Here is a 22492-nt window from a genome sequence, read left to right as displayed (position 1 = left end):
ACAATTGCCCAGACATTGCCCCCTTCAGAAGAGGTATGCTACATGACCCACTTCAAACATTCACTTTATCTGTCTGGTTCTTGTAAACATTTGAGGCTTTTACCCATTCCTTAGAGTAGTAGGCAGGAATAGATATTGGAAAGAGTCAACCATGGTCTGGATCTGTAGTCCTTTTGAGGAAATCCTTGTCCAAGTGAGCCAGTAGACAAGGGATTGACTATTTCTCAGGACCCTTTCAGTGTGATAGAGGTAGCAGAGGAATGGGACTGAGATGAATGTTTATCTGGCTTCTCTATAGAAGGAATGGACTTTGGCCTGGATTCTTGGTGTAGGTGTAAAAATGAAGTTAGCATTGTTTATTTTATATCCAGTATTTCTATTGGTTTTGTCATCAAAATAAACACATAGATGTTAAAAAAGTAAAATCTTCTACCTTCTGTCTCTCTAACCATTATTTCCCCATTTAATACTCCTCTGACTAATCATTAAGTGTGAAATTTGACATTTCTGATATTTTTACATATACACACACACACTTTAAACATACTTACACATACCCTGGCTGCTGTTCACTTTTCCTCCTCTTAGTTTGGACATCTTTCCATATCATTTCTTATAGATCAACCTCATTCTTTCTCATGGCTGCATAATTTCATAGTATAGATTTGTAATAATATCTTAGCCAAACTAGGGGTCATTTAAATTGTTGCCTTGTCCATACATCCTTTCATTCTTCTTGAGGGTATACTGGTAGGGTAAATTTCTGTAAGTGGAATTGCTGGATCAAAGAACCTACACATCTTAAATTAATAAATAGGGCCGTACTACCATCCAAAAAAAGATTATGCCAGTGTATACTCCCATAAACAGTATATGAAGTTTTTTTCTTTCCTAACGCTATAGATTATTCGTCTTTTAAATCTAGCCTAAGATTTTGCTACCCTGAGAGTATAAGAAAAAAAAATTAGCTAATTATTTTAATGTGACAGGTTTACCATTTAAGTCCTTTTCTAGACGGAAAGCAATTTCATTTTGATAAGCAAAAGACTATTCCTAAAATATGTTAAAGCTAATACATTTTAAAAGTACACTTGGTAAATGTATGTAAAATATTGATGAAGTGTTCTTTATTTTTTGAATATCTTGCAGAAAGAGCCATATTAAGACATGGAAGTCATTATTCACATTTTTGAAATGATTTTTATGCTTTACAAAGGGATTTAGCATAGTATATCTTTAACAAACAGATCATTTTAATTGGCTTTAAAAATTTTATTCATATTTCTAAATTTTCTGGTACTAGATTTTTATTCATTTTTCAAAGCAATACAAAATAGCTATCTATAATGTATAAATAGTTCTTATATAGGTAATATATTGGTAATCCTTACTTTATGCTGCCTTGGATTATAAAAAATAATTCTTGCTCACTGATGGCTAAATTTGACCTATATTTCACTTGCACAATTTTAATTAAGCCATTTATTAGTTTAGGTTTCATTTTCGCTTTAGTGTCCTATTTTTTTCAAGTGGGCCATCTAGTGGCAAATCGGGAATGAAGGCTATCAAATAGCACATAGTAAAACTTGTTTCCTTAGTATACCTATAAAAAGTGAGGTTTTCTGTATTATTGAATATAGCAGATGTTTCAGTTGGTATGTTGTATATAAGTGGATAAATTTATAGAGGCTACCTTACATAGATACAAATATATATTTTTAACTATTAAGTATAAGCTAATGTAGGTAATATCATTGGGGAAATAAATTTCTTTCCTTATATATAATGTACACATTTTGCATTATATGAGAATTCAGTAAGAATGGCTTAGGTTTTAGAAGAACAACAAAAAATATTTGATTCAAAATAAATCAGACTTACAAGATGTAAGAATTTTTGTTAAACCTGAACATGTAAAATCAATATCTAGCAAGAAAGACCCTCAATATGCTTGTGCATGTAGAATTCTAGAAAGAGCACAGACTTTGAAGCGAGACCTGGGTTGAAATCTTGACTCTGCTAATTAAGGATGTAACTTTGAGCAAGTAACTTAACCTCTCTGAGCCTTATCTCTAAAAAGAAATAGTATTTACCAGGCAAGCTATCATGTTGATTAACAATGCTATTTCTGAAGAAGCTGACACAAATGAATAATAGTAGCTGCTGTTTACTGTGTTTATTGACATCTTATGTATAAAATGTTAATGATACCTACCTAGTAGAAAAGTTATGATTAAATAATAATTACATACATATATAAAATGTCTAACAATGCATTTAACTTATTGTAGATATTTGAAAATATTAATTGTATAAATATATATTGTTCAGCCCTTTTTGTGTTTGTTTACATAGGGTCACTTAGAGATAAAGATTTGTAAGAAAGAGGCAGACAGAGGAGTAGTGGAAAGAGTACTGTGCCAGGGAGTTCCAGGACTTAGGTTTCAGTCGTAACTCTGACACTAACTTCATACTTCCTTTAAGAAATCATTGTTGTTAAACACATAGACTCGGAGTTGGGTCTTTTCTTATCTTAGTGTTTTCTAGCTCAGTGTAATGTAAAAAATGGAACCTCTGAATCTATCCCCATGCAATCTTTATCCTCATTATCAAAGATCAACCTCAAGATTACCCTCATTCCCATTCAGACACTTGTTTAATCCTAAACACGTTACATTTTACACATACACACACTTTTCCTGTACTCAAAAAGTAGTGAGGAGACATAGAAAGTCAACAAGGAGGTGTATAGTTACCTCTGTGGTACATGGGTGCTAGTGGCCTGTATTAATCTTCAGTTCTTTTTGCCATTTGTCAGTTGTACCATGTTGGAATTAATCTTTCTAATTCTGTGGAACACCAGTGATTTGTGACTGTTTGCTGTTTGTCAAATCCTTATCTTACAGCAAATACTTGTAGAGATCATAGGTAAATTCTGTTTGTTTTATGTAGTAAATCATTGTAATGAGGTTATAAATTTTAATTTAAAAAAAAAGCATTAGATGTAAGTGCATAATTAAATGAAGCAAGTTGCCTTCATCTAGGTTATACTTATGCATGCATGACTGTTGACAAGCTTTGAGATGGAATGAATGTATATGAAAAGAAAAATAATGGAGATTTATAGAAAACTGAGGTGAGCTTCATTTTAAAGTGGTATAGCTACATAAAATGTTTCATATTATACTTTTTTCCCCTCCAATAAATAGACACTTTGTTTTTTTAGTCTATATCCAGTAGACATTTCCGTCTTTTTGCTGATTCTAATGCTTTTTTTTTTTTTTAATTATTAGCACCTTTAATTTTTATTTATTTATTTTTTGGCTGTGTTGGGTCTTCGTTTCTGTGCGAGGGCTTCCTCTAGTTGCAGCAAGCAGGGGCCACTCTTCATCGCGGTGCGCCGGCCTCTTCACTATCGCGGCCTCTCTTGTTGTGGAGCACAGGCTCCAAATGCACAGGCTCAGTATTTGTGGCTCACGGGCTTAGCTGCTCCGCGGCATGTGGGATCTTCCCAGACCAGGGCTCGAACCCGTGTCCCCTGCACTGGCAGGCAGACTCCCAACCACTGCGCCACCAGGAAAGCCCTCTAATGCTTTTTAAATTACTGGGTAAAGGGGAAGAAATACAAGTAGCAGCTTTTCTTTTTCAGTATTATAGACCTGATTTAATGGGTAGAGGTTGCTTATAATTAGCATTAGTTATTTACATGTAAATGAATGCTTATAAAGGTCTTGAAAATCGTTGGTTCTCTGACTTGAAGAAAGATTATTTCTTTAAACTGCAGCCTAGTCATGACAAACTGTGAATTGATAGTGTTTGAGTTAATGAGGTTTTACTGATGAACATGATCTGTAAATATCTAATAAAAATTGTAAAGTATATTACTATATATTCTAACATAAAACCATTTTATGGCATATTTCTATATCCTTTCCCTGTAGATTTCAGAAGTTGATTGCAAAGATGCCCTAGAAATGATCTGTAACTTAGAATCTGAGGGTGATGAAAAAAATGCTCTTGTCTTATGCACTGCATTTTTATCACGTCAGCTTCAACAGGGAGATATGTACTGTGCTTGGTGAGTTGATTTTATTTTGAAGAGAGAAGTTTGTTCAATAAGATTACAGGATAGGTTGTGCAGATAGCTTAAGAACACATTTTTAAAAATCTTTTTAGTGTTACAAAGACAAAAAGCTTATTTTCAGATATTATATGCTGTGCAAACTGATTATCAAGTAGTTCATATTATAACTTTAAAAACTTTATATTAAGGACCACACAACTCCTTAGTATACCAGCAATGATCATATAATGATCAATTATGATTAATTTTTAAATGTTGGAAGATGAAAGAAGGGCTTATGTCTAATGCCACAATAAAAATTTTTTCAGACATGTAAGCAACCTCTGATTTAATGTTTGTATTTTTCCTCTGCATATTGCAGACTTCTTTACTACATAACTAGCTGCTAGTCATTTATGTATAGAAATATAGTTCATTTCTGTGAGGTATCATTCTACTTCACTAACTTCATAGTACATTTCCTAGTGGGCAAACCTGTTATATATAATCCTTTGGGAGGACACAGCTAACGGAGATGATGACTTCAGTTAACTCAAAAAACTTAAGATCAACTGTCTTAAGTTAGTGTTAGCTAAAACTGACAATTTATGTGGTCAGTCGACAGCATTATTAGTCTTCAATGTTGTGTTGGTATTGTGGAAAAACAAAAGAAAATTTAGTTTACAACGTTCTGATATTTAAGGATATTTACCAAGTGACACACGTCATATAAATGAATATAGAACAGGCAAGCTAAATAAATGGTTGTATAATCAAAAAGACTAAAGTTCATAATTATAAAGGTTTTCTGAACAGTTGAGCTCAGTTATGAAGGAAAAATTGTATATGCAATACAGAGAGGATTGAGATAAAAGGCAGGTAGAAGGATTCTGAAGGGAGAATAAATAACATGTATTTATTGAGGACAAGTAGGTTTTCTATATAACATAAATATTAATGATGACTAAGAAATTAATGTGTTATATTGGTTTACAAAAGGCATCAAAGTCTGGGTTTTATATGAAAAGCAAAAGCAGTCTATTAAAAGCCCTTAGTAGAAGGAGGGCAAAATAGAAGTTTATGTTCAAGAAACACTGTTTAAGACTAACAGTTGAGAATGGATTGGAGCCTGAACAGTGAGGGCCAATTGGGGGTAGGAAGTGGCAGTACAGGTAATTGAGTTGAGATAGGAAAATCAACTAGAAAGCCAGTAAATAGTCCAGCTGGGAAGTTATGAAGGTTTCCTGTGGATGTGGGGTGGGGTGAGAGAAATGTTGAAGGTAACAGTCTTGAGGATAGTAAAAAGCAGAGGCTGATAGATATGATCAGTGATAATGATGCATTAAATTAGAAGAATGGTGAGCTGGAGAGAATGTTAATCATCTTTTTCATATATTAAGTTTCAGGTTTCAGAAGAGATCAAAGTGGGGAAGTCTTATAAAGAACTAGAGAGGTGAAAGTGGCCAAGACTGGAGAGACAGATTTTGAAGTCCTCAGTATGAAGGTTAAAATCCAGTAAATGAGCAAGTTATTCAAGTTGATGGTGGAAAGGGCACAGTTTGAAGGAGTGGAACCTGAGGAATTAATAGGAAAGGCCTTTATGGAGGAGAATACTTGAGGGGGGAAGTTGAAGCAAGGAAGAAGATTTTTGTGGAAGTTAGCTATGGAGGACAGAAGAGAAATAGGACAATAGGTAAAAGGGAGGAAAGTTCATCAGTTCAGTAGGATTACTTTCTAAGAAAATATAGTGTAATTGCATTTGAAATAAATTTCAAAGTTTATTTTTCAAAGTTTCTTTTTTTTTCCACTGCTGTGGCACAGATTAGTTATTTTCTTCTGGGTTCTGTGTCATCCTTGATTCTTAACATTATCTAATAATTTAAATTTAAGTTAGAAGGTAAAAATTAAATGCTTTTTAAAAATCATTATGCCATTGAAGCTTTTTATATATACACACACATTTTGCACTTTCTTATTACTTTAAAGTTCAGATGTGGCCCAAAGTTACCATTTGTATAACTTGTTTAAATGTCAGGTGCTTTCCTAGTAAAAGGTAGTGAGTGCTTCTCTGAGATTCAGAAATCTTAATCAGTAAAATGATAAGTCATATCTTGATTTTTATTTAATAAGTCTAAAGAAATTTGAGATTTTTTTTTCTTTTAAACCTCATTCCACATATAGAATTGGAATCTATAACCAGTTTTAATTTCACATGTAATTACTAGCCTGACATGTTCGTGATTTTACATTATAGCTCCAGCTTACTTTTTTACTTTTTTTTTTTTTTTTTAAGGGAACTCACTCTCTTTTGGAGTAAATTACAGCAAAGAGTAGAACCATCTATACAAGTGTACCTAGAAAGATGTCGTCAACTTTCTTTGTTAACCAAGACGGTATATCACATTTTCTTCCTGATTAAAGTTATTAATTCAGAGGTAAGAATGATCAAGGTATCTTAATTTCAAATACATAAATTACCTTTAATAAAAGACTTTAACTTTATTATTTTGGCACCTCTTCCAGTGATTTTTGTTTATTTCATTTAGTGCTTTGAACATTGATTTTCTTATTAGTCCTGATGATACTTGATACAGAGAACCTTAAAAATGCAAATGAGAGCCAGGGGCTTGCTCTTAGCCTGAAGAAAAGCAATATACCTAATACTTGCATTTTATCATTCCACAATTTTTACTGCCAGGTGTTATACTATTTTGATAATTTGGCTCTATAGAAATTTAGAAAGTGTAAAGAGAAATATAGAGATAGTTTCCTTTGCTAGCAGGCTGGCAGATTACGGTATCTAAAAATCCTTCTACAAAAGACCCAAAAATACTTGATAAAATAAAACAAACATTGTTCTTAATGTATAGCAGCTGAGATTGCAAGAATATTGGGGAAATCCCTAGGCTCAAAAAGAAGAGAAACCTAAAAACTGGAGTAGAAATTTGAGCTGATGCTAGGATTCTCCTAACCTGGTGAGGATTGGGGTATGTTACTAAGGGGGTTGAGTTTTTATATCCACACAGGGATAAGATAAGAGATGGGATCTTGGGCCCTTTCAAGTTGGGGAGTTAGAACTGAGTTCCATATTCCCCTTCTTCCCTCCACCAACTTTTGAAGTACTATAATTTCATTGAAAAGTGGACTAGAAAAATATTATACTGTGTAACACAGATGATGATAGGGAACCATGTGCATGTCCGACTGGACTGTGGGTCAGAGGAGGAAAATGTTTTCCCTAATAAATTGTAACCATAGGTCTGCCCTCACACTATTTGGGGTCCACATTTACCCTTCCATATAACCAGGAATCCCCACACCAAGTGAGTGTCAGGGAGGAAGACCTTTTCCTCTCCCTTTTCTTCTTAGTTATGTTGGCTGGTCTAAGAATTAAACTGACACAGGACAGATTAACAAGAGAAGATCAGGCAAAAGTTTAATAACATGTATACATGGGAGAGACCCAGGAAAATTGAGTAACTCGTCAAAATGGCCGAAACTCTCACCTTAAATACCATCTTCAGCTAAAGACAAGAGGATGTTGGGGGTAGTGGTTTAGGACTTCAGAGGGGAGGAAGGCAATTCACATGAAGATGGAAAAGCAATGGTTGGTAAACCAGTGGTGTGCTGGGCCATGCAGAGACTACCGGACACAGTGGACTCTGATCTCTCGGCCCTGCAGAGTTTCTCCCCACCACCCCTAGTCCATATTCTTTGCAGAGATCTCTGGTGACAGCTCTATTCCAGGAACAGGCCCTCTGTCTAAATTCTTTTAGGCAGTAACGGATAGGGGTGGTGGGTAACAGGAAGAACTTCCTATTCTTCTGTTTCTTAAAAGTAATCAGCCTAACATAATCCTCACGTCAAAGAGATGCATTTGGTGGTGGCAGATTTTGCTCCCTTACGTAAGTGGTATTTAAGAAGGTAAGGATGGAGTCCTGGGCTGGTAATGCCTGGGATCCCTGGCAGAAGCAAATGAAGAGCTGCTTTGGAGGGACCTACCTTCAGTACAGGATTCTTAGGTACAGCCCTTCCTCACATGGGTTCACCATCAAGATTTACAAAACAGAGAACAGTCTGCCATGAGGGAATTGTAACAGGGAGAACTAACAATAGGATTAAACATGCAAGGATAAAAACGATAAATTACATATATTTAAAGGCATAAATAAGTTAACCTCAAGCTCTATTAAACATATGAAACAATCTGACATGAATGAATTTCAGTAGACAGAAAGAATGATAGAATTATTTGCCTAATACTTTAAATAATACAGTTATGGATAAATTATAAAACACATATATTTAAAGATATAAAATAAGGAATTGAAGTATAAGAAAGAGAAGTCCTATAAAAATGACCAAGCAGATTTTTAAAAGAATCAAAAGAACTTTTAGAAATATAAAAACATAGTCATAGAAATGAAAACACTTAATAGATGGATTAAACAGTAGATTAGACACAATTCAAAAGGGAAGTGATGAGCAGAGATTGCGTGTTTCCATTTATCTATTAGCAAAAATCAGAATCCAACTTTTACAAAATTAATTTTTCTTATAGTAACCCTTGTAGGATGCACTTGGTTTCCCCTTTAAATGTACACGGAAGTCACTTTCCAAAGTTGCTAGCACTGCATGGAATGGTATGCCAGACAGGTCTTAAGAATCCTTGAATTTTGTTTTTGAAAGTAGGAACGAAAAGACATTCTTATTCTTTTTAAAAAATGTCTTTTAAGATCTATAGCTGGTCAGAAAATATTATATGTATCTTTGCTTTTTTTCTCCTGAAATAATTTCTCTTCATTTTCAGGAGTAAAGAACAGGAATGAATCCTTCTGCTTTCCAGTTTTTCTTTATTGACCTTGTTAACTCATCCTGCTTTTTCATTTTACATGTCATAGCGCTGCAGTTAAAAAATAAACTTAACAATAAGTTTCTTAGAAAATTACTATGTAATTTTAAAATATAGGTTGTGCCACTACTTTATATCTAACTTAAAGAGCAGCATGGCAAAGTAGATGGAACTTGAAACTAGAAGCCAGACAAACTGGGTATAAATCTTGACTTGCTGTTGACCACCTGGTAACCTTAACCACTTTGGATTTCATTTCTTAATCAGTGGAATTGAGGAGGTTAGGTAAAAGGGACTCTCCTCCCTCAACCTTACACCCTGCTCACAAGGAGACCTTGTTGGAGAGGGGGGAAAAATCTTGGACAAGAGCTACACTGTTCATTATGGTAGCCATCAGACACTTATGGCTAGTTAATCTAAGTAAAATATAAAATTCCGTTCTTCAGTTACAGTAGCCACATTGTAGGTGCTCAGTAGCTCCATGTGACTAGTGGCTACCATATTGAACAGCACAGATAAAGAACATGTCCATCACTGCAGACAGTTCTATTGAGTAGTGCTTTTCTAGAGAGACTTTGGGCTCAGAAGTAAAGCACATAAGAAAGCACTTAAAGCGTGAATAGCTTGGGAAAGTTGTCCAGGGGAGCAGGATCATGTGCAATGTGGTAATTGCTTTGCCCCAAAATCTTGGTTCCCGTTGCATGAAATGTCTCCCTTTGTTTTTATTTTCTGAAATCTGATCAAACAGAGGTTTTATCTTAAAAGTAGAATCATAGATGATTATTGTTTTAGGACTATGAAAGAGACCTTAAAGTTATGTTGTAGTGACTGCATTCTAGTGTAACTCCTCATTTTTTAACATGATGAAATTTATCCTCAAGGTTGATGATTTGAGTTAACTGGTGCCCCCCCCCCTTTTCTCCCCAAAACTCCAGGAGTTGTTGAAAATTATTGCCTAGCTACTCACATATTACCTAAAATAATTGTTTCCTTCTTAAACTCTAATTGAGATCTGCAAAGGAAATGGAGCAGATAGCTTGGTTCATCATTTTATTTATGCTTTTTCCTAGACCCCTGAAGTCAGAGAGTTGAAAAATATAGCCCTGCCCTTAAGGATCTCATATTTATTGATGGAGACACACTAACAGTTGCAATGTAATATGGGTCTCTCAAATATAGTGGAATATCGAGACTCCTGGGAGGGAGAGCACATTGCTGAGCATAGTGCCTGGTATAAAGTAGGTGCTGATTGAATAAAAGAAGAGGGCCCTCTAACCCACTGGTCTGTTCAGACTCTCAAATAGTGATGGCCAAACAAAGCTGGAGAGGGAGAGTGTTCCTAGTAACAGAAAAAGAATGAAAGGTAGTGTAAAGAAAAAACTGTTTTCTCCTCTATTCACTACTCACTGAATACTTCCTGATCACCAAGTGTGTGGAGACTTTTTTCCGCACCAGGCAGTCCTCTGATTCTCCGAACACCAGCTGGGTGTCCTACAATTTAACTCAACTCTGACACTGTTCACCTAGAGATAGCATAGAATCCGCAGGTTAAGGGCTCAGTCTTACAAGACTGCCCTCCTCCCCCAACGTCAACTACCAGTCTTGAGTCCAGGGTGTCACCTGTGCTTCTGACCAGCTGGCTATAAATTAGAGGTTTCCACAACTTTTGGTCAGATTTGATTAATTTACTAGAGTGGCTCACAGAACTCAGGAAGACAGTTTACCAGCTAGATTACTGGTTTATTTTAAAAGGATTCAACTCAGGAAAAGCCAGATGGTAGAGATGCACAGGGCAAGGTATGGGGGAGAGAGTGAGCTACTCTCCCCCACCTCTACTTGTTCACAAACCCAGAAGCTCCCTGAACCGAGTTCTTTATGGGTTTTTATAGAGACTTCTTTGGCCATTGGTAATAGATTCAGCCTCCATCCTCTCTCTCCTCCTTGGAGGGAGAGGAGGGGGACTGAAAGTTTCAACCCTCTGATCACAGGTTGGTTCCCCTGACAGCCAGCCCCCAGCCTGTGGTTATCTAGGGGCTTTCAGAAATCATCTCATTAATAAACTCCAGTGTGATTGAAAGGGCCTTATTATGAATAACCAAAAAACACTCATTTCACCTATTTCAAAAGCTGGGAACAAAAGATGCCCCTATAGCTATTATTACTTAGGAAACTACAAAGGTTTTAGGAGCTATGTGGGAACTGGGGGGGGAAAGACCAAAATATATATTTCTTAGCAGTATATTACAATATCACAAGTTGTATCAAGACGTGAGAGAATGGCGTAGTTGGGGAACTACAGTTCACATTGCCTGGAGTGTAGGCTATTTGGGTAGGGAAAAGATAAAAGATGAGGCTAGACCAGATGAGGCATAGGTCAGATTGTGAGGGCCCTTTTGTATTCATTCTGTGCTAAGAAGTTTATATTTAATTCTGAAAGACACGGGTAATAACCATTTAAGAATTTTAAAGCAGGGTAAGCCATGATGCTGTGGGTGGATAGGGAAGAGCTGAATGGGATGTTAATGGGGAAGGAATATCAGCATGTAAGCCTTGGGTAGCTTTGGGTCAAGGATATTAGGCAGCCCAGAGGAAAGGAATAGAAAAGGGGGGTACCAAAGATAAAACCTTGCATTTTTCAGAAGATTGCCTGCTGCTGTGCCTGTGCTAGAGAGGGGGATGAGTCTCTATTCCTTCTCTGAATGGATCTCACTTAGGTTTCTGCTCCAGTGACTCATAAATTCAAGCTGGTGCTATCAGTACTTTTATTAATTGATACTATTAAATAGGTTTTTATGGGCTAATTACTTGTTTAATCACATTGTACTTAATGGGAAATTGTGAATTCAAACTCAACTCTTAAAAACAGTTGTTACATAACCAGTTTATGATCTGAATATTACCTATAAACTTAATTTTCAATCACACACACACAAAGATGAAAACTCAGAAGAATAAAAATTTTAACATAGTTTGTTTTGTTAGCCTTATTTCTTAAGGTTTCAAATGTATTTATAACATTAAGATGGCCAGTTCAGCATCTCAGCCTCTTTTACTCATTTTCCTTTTGGCCCACAAATCTAAGCTTCTGTTTTAGTAAAATATTTTATTTTCCTTCTTAACCTGTAAAAATACAGATCCTCTCAGCTTTTTTGGACTTTTTTTGACTTTCTTGCCCTTTGATCTTATGTCACACATATTTCATTCCCATGAATGTGGCCACATCTTGTGCCTGGCTTATTTTTCATATATTTGTTCTCTTTTAGCCTTTTAAAACCCATTTTTATTTCTTCATTACATGTATCTTTCAAATGAGTCTTACCTTTATTACTGCTATATTATAATAATAGTTCAAGATGCTAATTCAAAAGGAAAAAAGTTTATTGTGTCTCCTGCTACTACTAATTCTTAAGATAGTCCAGGGACTTCCCTGGTGGTCCAGTGGTTAAGACTTCGCCTTCTAGTGCAGGGGGCGTGGGTTCGATCCCTGGTCAGGGAGCTAAGATCCCACATGCCTCGCAGCCAAAAAACCAAAACACAAAACAGAAGAAATATTGTAACAAATTCAATAAAGACTTTAAAAATGGTCCACATCAAAAAAAATGTTAAAAAAAAAAAAGATGGTCCAGCCATGAGGTAGGTGATTTGGCATTCAAATTTATGATAGAACTAGAATTCCCAATATTAAGGAACAAATAACTTTATTCTCTTAAATGTGAAAATCTCCTTTTATTACTAATGAGTTAGGAATTATGGGGACATTCTCAGTTTTGTAATTGGACTAAGGGTTTTGTTTCAGAAGGATTGTAAATATAAACTTAGGAAATGAAATTTGTGATAAAGTTAATGATATTTATTGATCACTTACTGTGTGCCAGACATGATACTAAACTATACCAACTACTTTAGATACACGATATCTATTAATGCTCACAGCAGTTTCATGAAGTTTGTGTTGTTTTGATCTCTATTTTATATTGTGATATGAAAGGTCAGAGAAGTTAAATAATGTCCAAGTTTGCCTAGCCGTTAGATGATTTTATACTCATGTCTTAACTTAGCTCCCAAAGTTTATGCTTTTTCTGCTATTCTCTACAGTTCATTACACACATAGACACACACACACACACACACACACACACACACAAAGCTACAATGCTTTGGAAGGGGTATCTGCATATATTGGCTATTGCAAAATTTGAGAAAAGCAAACCTCAGTTTTAAAATTACTAAATTCTCGAATCTGTGTTGATGAGTGTAAATTAAGATAACATTTCTCACTTGCTTTTTCACAGACTGAAGGGGCTGGACTTGCCACTTGTATAGAACTATGTGTAAAAGCTCTTCGCCTGGAATCTACAGAAAATACTGAAGTGAAAATATCTATTTGCAAGACCATTTCGTGTTTGTTGCCTGATGATCTGGAAGTTAAACGTGCTTGTCAACTGAGTGAATTTCTTATTGAGCCTACAGTAGATGCATATTATGCTGTGGAAATGTTGTATAACCAACCAGACCAGAAATATGATGAAGAGAATCTTCCAATACCAAATTCTCTACGCTGTGAGCTCTTACTTGTATTGAAAACTCAGTGGCCCTTTGATCCAGAATTCTGGGATTGGAAAACCTTAAAACGACAGTGTCTTGCATTAATGGGAGAAGAAGCATCCATTGTGTCTTCAATAGATGAACTAAATGACAGTGAGGTTTATGAGAAAGTAGCAGACTATCAGGAAGAGAGTAAAGAAACTTCCATGAATGGTGGAATTGGTGCTAATTCTGGCCTTCTTAGAGACATTTGTGATGAAAAGCAGAAAAAGAGAGAGATAAAACAACTAAGAGAGAGGGGATTTATATCTGCTAGGTTCAGGAACTGGCAAGCCTACATGCAGTATTGTGTGCTGTGTGACAAAGAATTCCTTGGTCATCGAATAGTACGACATGCTCAAAAACATTACAAAGATGGGATTTACAGTTGCCCCATATGTGCAAAGAACTTTAATTCTAAAGAAACTTTTGTCCCTCACGTCACATTGCATGTTAAACAATCTAGTAAAGAGAGACTAGCAGCTATGAAACCATTAAGGAGGTTGGGAAGGCCTCCTAAGATCACAACTACCAACGAGAATCAGAAGACTAATGCTGTGGCCAAGCAGGAACAGCGGCCTATCAAGAAGAATAGTCTCTATTCAACAGACTTCATAGTGTTTAATGATAATGATGGTTCAGATGATGAAACTGATGACAAAGACAAATCTTATGAGCCAGAGGTGATCCCAGTCCAGAAACCAGTACCTGTTAATGAATTCAATTGCCCTGTAACTTTTTGTAAAAAGGGCTTTAAGTACTTTAAAAATTTAATTGCTCATGTAAAGGGACATAAGGATAATGAAGATGCCAAGCGCTTTCTTGAAATGCAAAGCAAAAAAGTTATTTGCCAGTACTGTAGACGGCATTTTGTAAGTGTTACTCATCTCAATGATCACTTACAAATGCACTGTGGCAGTAAACCATATATCTGTATACAAATGAAATGTAAGGCCGGTTTTAATAGTTACGCAGAGCTCTTAACCCACCGAAAGGAACATCAAGTCTTTAGAGCAAAGTGCATGTTTCCTAAATGTGGCAGAATTTTTTCAGAAGCTTATTTACTATATGATCATGAAGCACAACATTATAATACCTATACTTGTAAGTTCACAGGTTGTGGTAAAGTTTATCGTTCTCAGAGTGAACTAGAAAAGCATCTGGATGATCACAGTACTCCTGAAAAAGTGCTGCCTCCTGAAGACCAACTTAATTCATCTGGAGATTCTGTTCAGCCTTCCAGAGTGAATCAGAATGCAGAAGGGAACACTGAGAAAGGAGGATCTGTGCTTCCTTCAGAAAATAACATTGAAAACACCTTCCCAGCAGATAGAAGTGATGCTTGGGATAAAAGCAAGGCAGAATCACCTGTGACCAGACAAGACCAGATTTCTGCTTCAGAGCTCAGGCAAGCTGATGGACCATTGCCAGATGGTTTGGAAAACCCTGCTCCTGCTCCTCTGCTTCAGGCCAGTGAGGTCGCTGTGTCCATTAAGGTATCCCTCAATCAGGGGATTGAGGATAACTTTGGAAAGCAAGAAAACTCAGCTGTGCAAGGCACTGGTGAATCACTGGTCACAAACTTACATACACCAGTTGAAGATCCTTGTAATGATTTGTGTCATACAGGTTTCCAAGAGAGAAAAGAACAGGATTGTTTTAATGAAGCCCAGATTACTCAGAATTCTTTAGTAGATTCGGAAGCCCTCAAAATAGATGACCTTACTCCACAAAACTTAGAAAGACAGGTGAACAACCTGATGACCTTTTCTGTGCAAAATCAGGCAGGATTTCAAAACAATTTACCAACTGCCAAGTTTGAATGTGGAGGTAATGTTAAAACATCGTCCAATCTTTATAATTTACCTCTGAAGACATTAGAAAGTATCACATTTGTTCCACCACAGCCCAACCTCAGTAATTCTTTAGGAACTCCATCAGTGCCTCCAAAAGCACCAGTTCAGAAATTCAGTTGCCAGGTTGAGGGATGTACTCGAACCTATAACTCTTCACAGAGTATTGGGAAACACATGAAGACAGCACACCCCGACCAGTATGCAGCATTCAAAATGCAGCGCAAAAGCAAAAGGGGTCAGAAAGCTAACAACTTAAGTACACCAAATAATGGAAAGTTTGTTTATTTTTTGCCATCACAGGTGAGCAGCTCTAATAATGCATTTTTTACACCACAGACCAAAGCCAATGGGAATCCTACTTGTTCTAATCAGTTGCAGCACGTCTCACCTTCCATTTTCCCAGCTCATTTAGCAAATGTGTCAGCTCCACTGTTGCCCTCAGTGGAAAGTGTCATAAATCCAAATATACCTTCTCAGGATAAAAATGAACAAGGTGGTATGTTATGTTCCCAAATGGAAAATTTATCTAGTACTACCTTGCCAGCACAAATGGAAGATCTAACCAAAACAGTTTTGCCTTTGAATATCGACAGCGGCTCAGATCCTTTCCTTCCGTTACCTGCAGAAAGTAGTTCAATGTCTCTCTTCCCTTCACCAGCAGATAGTGGGACTAATTCTGTTTTTTCCCAGCTGGAAAATAATACAAATCATTTTTCCTCACAGATTGAAGGAAACACTAATTCCCCTTTTCTAAAGGGAGGTAATGGTGAGAATGCAGTTTTTCCTTCACAAGTCAATGTTGCAGATGACTTCAGTGGCACCAGTGCCCAACAGTCTGCACTGGAAAAAGTGAAAAAAGACCGTGGGCAGGGCCCAAATGGGAAGGAAAGAAAACCCAAGCACAACAAAAGGGCTAAGTGGCCGGCAATTATCAGAGACGGGAAATTTATTTGCAGCAGGTGTTACAGGGCTTTTACTAACCCCAGGTCTCTGGGTGGACACTTGTCTAAGCGATCTTACTGTAAACCACTGGATGGGGCAGAAATTGCTCAAGAACTTCTGCAGAGTAACGGGCAGCCTTCTCTTCTTGCCAGCATGATTCTCTCCACAAATGCAGTAAACTCACAGCAGCCGCAGCAGTCTGCCTTCGGTCCAGGAGCATGTTTTAAAGATCCATCATTCCTGCAACTTCTTGCTGCTGAAAATCGCTCCTCAGCATTTTTACCAAATACATTTCCTCGGAGTGGTGTGACTAACTTTAATACAAGTGTTAGTCAAGAGGGAAGTGAAATTATTAAACAGGCTTTGGAAACTGCCGGCATTCCCAGTACATTTGAGGGTGCTGATGTGCTCTCTCATGTCCCCCCAGGTTGTGTTTCAGACCCAGCACCAGTAAATGCAACGGTGATGCCAAATCCACCTGTGCCATCCCTGCTGCAGACTGTATGCCACGCAAACCCCCTGCTGACAGACCAGAATAGGACACGAAACTCCAAAACTTCCTCCATTGAGGAATGCAACAGTTTGCCTGTTTTTCCAGCAAATGACTTACTACTGAAGACTGTTGAAAATGGTCTGTGCTCTAGTTCATTCCCTAATTCTAGTGGGCCATCACAAAATTTTATCAGTAACAGTTCACGAGTTTCCGTTATAAGTGGTCCTCAGAACACAAGGTCTAGTCATTTAAATAAAAAGGGAAACAGTGCTTCTAAGAGAAGAAAGAAAGTTGCTCCTCCACTAATTGCCCCTAATGCTCCCCAAAACTTGGTAACAAGTGACTTAACGGCAATGGGACTTATAGCAAAGAGGATTGAGATACCAACTACTAACCTTCATTCAACTGTAATTCCCAATTGTGAACCTCAGGGTTTGGTGGAAAATCTAACACAGAAATTAAATAATGTTGACAATCAGTTGTTTATAACTGATGTGAAAGAAAACTTTAAAACCAGTCTTGAGTCCCATACAGTGTTAGCTCCCTTAACATTAAAAACTGAAAATGGTGATTCCCAAATGATGGCTTTGAATTCATGCACACCTTCAATAACTTCTGATTTGCAGATTTCTGAAGACAATGTTATACAAAACTTTGAAAAAACTCTTGAAATTATTAAAAGTGCTATGAATTCTCAAATACTTGAGGTAAAAAGTGGATCTCAGGGTATTGGTGAAACATCACAGAATGCTCAAATAAATTATAACATTCAGCTTCCATCAGTAAACACTGTACAAAATAACAAATTATCTGATTCTTCTCAGTTTTCCTCCTTCATAGGTGTCATGCCGACAAAAAGTAACATTCCTCAGTCTGAAATATTACATAAGGAGGATCAAGTACAGGAGATTTTAGAAGGCTTACAGAAATTAAAATTAGAAAACGACCTGTCCTCTCCAGCACCCCAGTGTGTACTGATAAATACATCAGTGACACTGACTCCCACTCCTGTTAAATCAATTCCAAATGTCACACTTGTTCAGCCAGTTTCTGAAATGATAAGCAACATTCAGTTTAATGACAGAGTTAATAAACCCTTTGTGTGTCAAAACCAAGGCTGTAATTACAGTGCTATGACAAAAGATGCACTATTTAAGCACTATGGTAAAATTCATCAATACACTCCAGAGATGATTCTTGAAATTAAGAAGAATCAGTTGAAATTTGCTCCATTTAAATGTGTAGTACCTACATGTACAAAGACATTTACAAGAAATTCGAATCTCCGGGCACACTGTCAGTTGGTACATCATTTTACAACAGAAGAAATGGTAAAGTTAAAAATAAAAAGGCCTTATGGAAGAAAATCTCAGAGTGAAAATTCGTCAGCCCCACGAATTACACAAGTAAAAAGACAGCTAGCTACGACAGAGGAAAATAAAAGGGAATTCCAGCCTGCTTTAGAATTGGGAGCAATGAAAGAAAATACCCTCAGTAATATAGCAGTGATCCCAGAAAAACAACTTTTAGAAAAAAAAAATCCTGAAAAAACAGAAAGTTCTTCACAAGTGATTACAGTTACTTCAGAACAATGTAATACAAATTCTCTCACAAATGTACAAACCAAAGTACGGAAAGTTAGGAGACATAAAAAAGAAAAGGAGGAGAGAAAACGCAAGAAGCCAGTTTCTCAATCTCTTGAGTTTCCCACAAGATACAGTCCCTACAGACCTTATCGATGTGTTCATCAGGGTTGCTTTGCCGCCTTTACAATACAGCAAAACTTAATTCTGCATTACCAGGCTGTGCACAAATCAGATCTACCTGCATTTTCTGCAGAGGTTGAAGAAGAAAGCGAAGCTGGTAAAGAAAGTGAAGAAATTGAAACTAAACAAACTGTGAAAGAATTTCGATGTCAGGTGAGTGACTGCTCTCGAATTTTCCAAGCAATTACTGGCCTAATACAACACTACATGAAACTTCACGAGATGTCTCCTGAGGAAATTGAAAGTATGACTGCTTCGGTGGATGTTGGGAAATTTCCATGTGATCAGTCAGAGTGTAAATCTTCATTTACCACATATTTGAACTATGTTGTTCATCTTGAGGCAGATCATGGAATTGGGGCAAGGGTAAGTAAAACTGAAGAAGATGGCATATACAAGTGTGATTGTGAAGGCTGTGACCGAATATATGCAACCCGGTCTAATCTCCTCCGACACATTTTTAATAAGCATAATGACAAACATAAAGCTCATCTGATTCGGCCAAGAAGATTAACACCTGGTCAGGAAAATATATCAAGCAAGGCAAACCAAGAAAAGACAAAGTCTAAACATCGGGGGACAAAGTACAGATCTGGAAGGGAAGGAACCAAAATGCCTAAGACCAAACGAAAGAAAAAAAATAATTTGGAAAACAAGACTGCAAAGATTGTGCAGATTGAAGAAAATAAGCCTTATTCTCTGAAACGTGGAAAGCATGTATATTCTATAAAGGCTAGAAATGATGCCTTATCTGAGTGTACGAGCAGATTTGTCACCCAGTATCCATGTATGATAAAGGGGTGTACATCAGTTGTTACAAGCGAAAGCAATATAATTAGACATTATAAATGCCATAAATTATCTAAGGCATTTACATCACAACACCGCAATCTTCTCATTGTCTTCAAACGGTGTTGTAACTCACAATTAAAGGAAACTTCTGAGCAAGAAGTTGAAAAGAGTGATGTGAAAGATTCTGACACAGGTATATCAGAGAGCAATGATAACTCAAGAACAACTGTAGTTCCACAGAAGGAAGTTGAAAAAAATGAAAAAGATGAAGTGGATGAGCTAACAGAATTATTTATTACCAAATTAATAAATGAAGACAACACAAGTGTGGAGACCCAAGCTCAGACCTCTTCAAATGTTAGTAAAGATTTTCAGGAAGATAACCCCTGCCAGTCAGAAAAACAAAAAGCAAGTAATTTGAAGAGAGTTAATAAAGAAAAAAATGTCTCCCAAAATAAAAAGAGGAAAGTTGAAAAAGCTGAACCAGCACTGGCAGTTGAGTTGAGTAGTATGCACAAGGAAGAAGAAACCGCTGTTGCAATACAAACCACTGAGGAGCATCCTGCATCTTTTGACTGGAGCTCATTTAAACCAATGGGATTCGAAGTATCATTTCTGAAGTTTCTTGAGGAGTCTGCAGTGAAGCAGAAGAAAAATACTGACAAAGACCATCCAAATAGTGGGAATAAAAAAGGATCCCATTCAAATGCAAGAAAAAATGTTGACAAGACTGCTGTGACTAGTGGAAATCATATATGTTCTTGTAAAGAAAGTGAAACCTTTGTACAGTTTGCCAATCCATCACAGCTTCAGTGCAGTGATAATGTAAAAATTGTTTTAGACAAGACTCTTAAAGATTGCACTGAGCTTGTCTTAAAGCAACTTCAGGAAATGAAACCTACCGTCAGTCTGAAAAAACTTGAAGTGCATTCAAATGATCCAGATGTGTCTGTTATGAAAGAAATCAGTATGGGCAAAGCCACGGGGAGAGGGCAGAACTGATAACTCGTGCTATTAATACATTATTTACAGTTTTATTTTAAATAGGAAGCCATCAAGCATGCTAGAATTGTGTAACTTTTTTGTTTTTCTTTTGTTGTTGCTGACATGAATTAACCTGGCCAAAAAAGAAAAAAAGAAAAGGAAAAAAAAATCAACATGACATTTGTCATGTAAAACTTTTTTTTATCCCTATGGGACTTGAGGAACAGAATCAATATTTCAGTTACTGTAAATAGTTGAGCTAAACCTCAAATTTCTATCAGCCAGTTGCCCTTTCCATGAACTAAACTGAATTGTCTGTGTGATTGATATGTTTCACCGGGTCACTGCTCATGTGTAACAGTACTCTGTTTGTAGATACCTTTTTTGTATATATTTATTATTGTAAATCATTTGCTGCCACCAGCAGTGTGTAAGTCTAAACTATTAAATGACACATTTATATTTGGAATTTTAATTTTTAACTAAGTGATCAAGTTTTTAAAACTGTTCTTTTATTGTTTTAAATTAAGAATTTTTTTAACTAAAACTAGAAACTCTGCCATAGTTCATTGATTTTTACATAAAACATTTATTTACAAGACTATCTCAAAAAATTACTTTTCACGAAGTAGGCACATTATATCAACACCTTGCTCTGCTTTGTAAATTTACCCTCCAGGATTTTTTGGGTGGTACTCATGTGAAATTAAAGCAGATTCTTTAGCAATTTCCTATAGCTGCAGTTTTCTTTTCAGTGCTTCTAATTGGATATAGTTACTATGATTCCATGAAATATAATGGAAATGTGAATAAAGAATTTACTACATCAAAGATTTTAAACATTTGGTATTTAAAAAAAAATCCTTTGTGAATGTGATAGAAACTAGTAGTGTGGAGCAGTGTAAATATTTGAGGTGGTGATTTGTGAAGTAGCCCAGTATTGCCTTAAATAAAATCACATTTCATTTCTTGTTTTATACATGTGATCTTATAAAGGTTTTTGGGTTTTATTTGTTTTTTTTCCCCCCATTTTCTGAGATTTATAGATTGGTGTATAGCTTTAAACTGTATAAACTTTTGTGGAAAGATTTTTTTAAACATTTTTATAAATCTTAAAATTGGTATCATCAAAGTGAGCCCATCTTGTGTTTATAAAATGCAAGAGTCCTTAAACATTTATAATTACATAGATGAAACACTTTCTATAAGGAAGTTGGATGTTTTGATTTTACTGTTTATAGATGTTAGATTGTACAGATTTGTCTGTATTTTCCCACCATATCTAATGATACTTTTTTCATTAGATTGGTCTTCCAGAGCAGTATTAGTTGTTATAATTGATTATTTTGGTTATTCAGTATATAGTTAGCTCTTATAGATTAGCTTTATTCACCATATTTATACTGTGGATTTACGGCCAGAGATAGAGGTTATTTCAGGAGAGTTTATGACCTTCCTTTGAATTCCAATTAAAATCAGTACTGGAAACAAAAGAAAACATCCTTTCAAATTTACTTTTGTTTCTGTTTGCCATAAATAGTAGCATTGATTTTTGACTTTGTTATAAACCAGTTGCATTCACAATATTATTAGCCTGAGATATTGTGATATGAAAATGTGTATATTCTCTGTGCAACATCAGACTTGCAGGAAAAATGAAGCACTTAACATTAACTGAAATTGCTGGTACTCTGAATAAATAAGCATGGTCAAGGAGTGAATTATTTTCTTTTGGAAAATATTTTTTTAAGTTTTATTATTAAAGTATTATAGTTTTATTTTTAGGGCCGAATGGGTTATATTGAATAGTTGGTTTCACCTCCTTAAGGTTTATTACCAATATGCATAAAACTTGACACATTAAAATCCCTGTCCTTTGGTAAGCCCACTGTTATTTATTAAAATAAAAGTTGTTCTTATGGGTGATTAATACATGTTTTTTTCTAAATTAATAATAACTTAACTTTGAGTCATTTTAATATTAAATTTTTGTTAACAACTGAATGTTTCCGTACAGTTTTCTTAGAAGTTGACCTAGATCTTAAAGGTAGGCATTTGGCAAACTGCCCTGTGTAGTACAGCAGTAAGTAGGTTTATTTCTGATGAATGTCGTGAAGAGCCTGTTAAGGGAAAATGCCAGTGTACTGGGGCTTTTCTTTT

The 22492-nt window shown here is 36.0% G+C and overlaps 1 protein-coding gene across 4 annotated transcripts in view; it reads left to right on the top strand.

Annotated features, from left to right (window-relative positions):
- Positions 1 to 21064, top strand: part of ZNF292 (zinc finger protein 292) — an 88104-nt gene extending 67040 nt beyond the window's left edge. For 3 of the 4 annotated variants that reach the window (XM_059941695.1, XM_059941696.1, XM_059941698.1), the window contains 3 exons: positions 3942 to 4078; positions 6357 to 6498; positions 13208 to 21064. In XM_059941695.1, the coding sequence (XP_059797678.1) occupies positions 3942 to 4078; positions 6357 to 6498; positions 13208 to 20350 (7422 nt within the window). In that variant the 3' untranslated portion in view covers positions 20351 to 21064. The remainder of the gene's footprint in view (positions 1 to 3941; positions 4079 to 6356; positions 6499 to 13207) is intronic. The other variant, XM_059941697.1, reaches the window with a different exon arrangement.
- The last annotated feature ends 1428 nt before the right edge of the window (positions 21065 to 22492 follow it).

Source organism: Balaenoptera ricei, chromosome 12 (assembly GCF_028023285.1).
Source record: "Balaenoptera ricei isolate mBalRic1 chromosome 12, mBalRic1.hap2, whole genome shotgun sequence".
Classification (NCBI taxonomy): domain Eukaryota; kingdom Metazoa; phylum Chordata; class Mammalia; order Artiodactyla; family Balaenopteridae; genus Balaenoptera; species Balaenoptera ricei.
The sequence above is the reverse complement of the archived record's forward strand: the minus strand, read 5'-3'. Positions and strand labels throughout refer to the sequence as shown.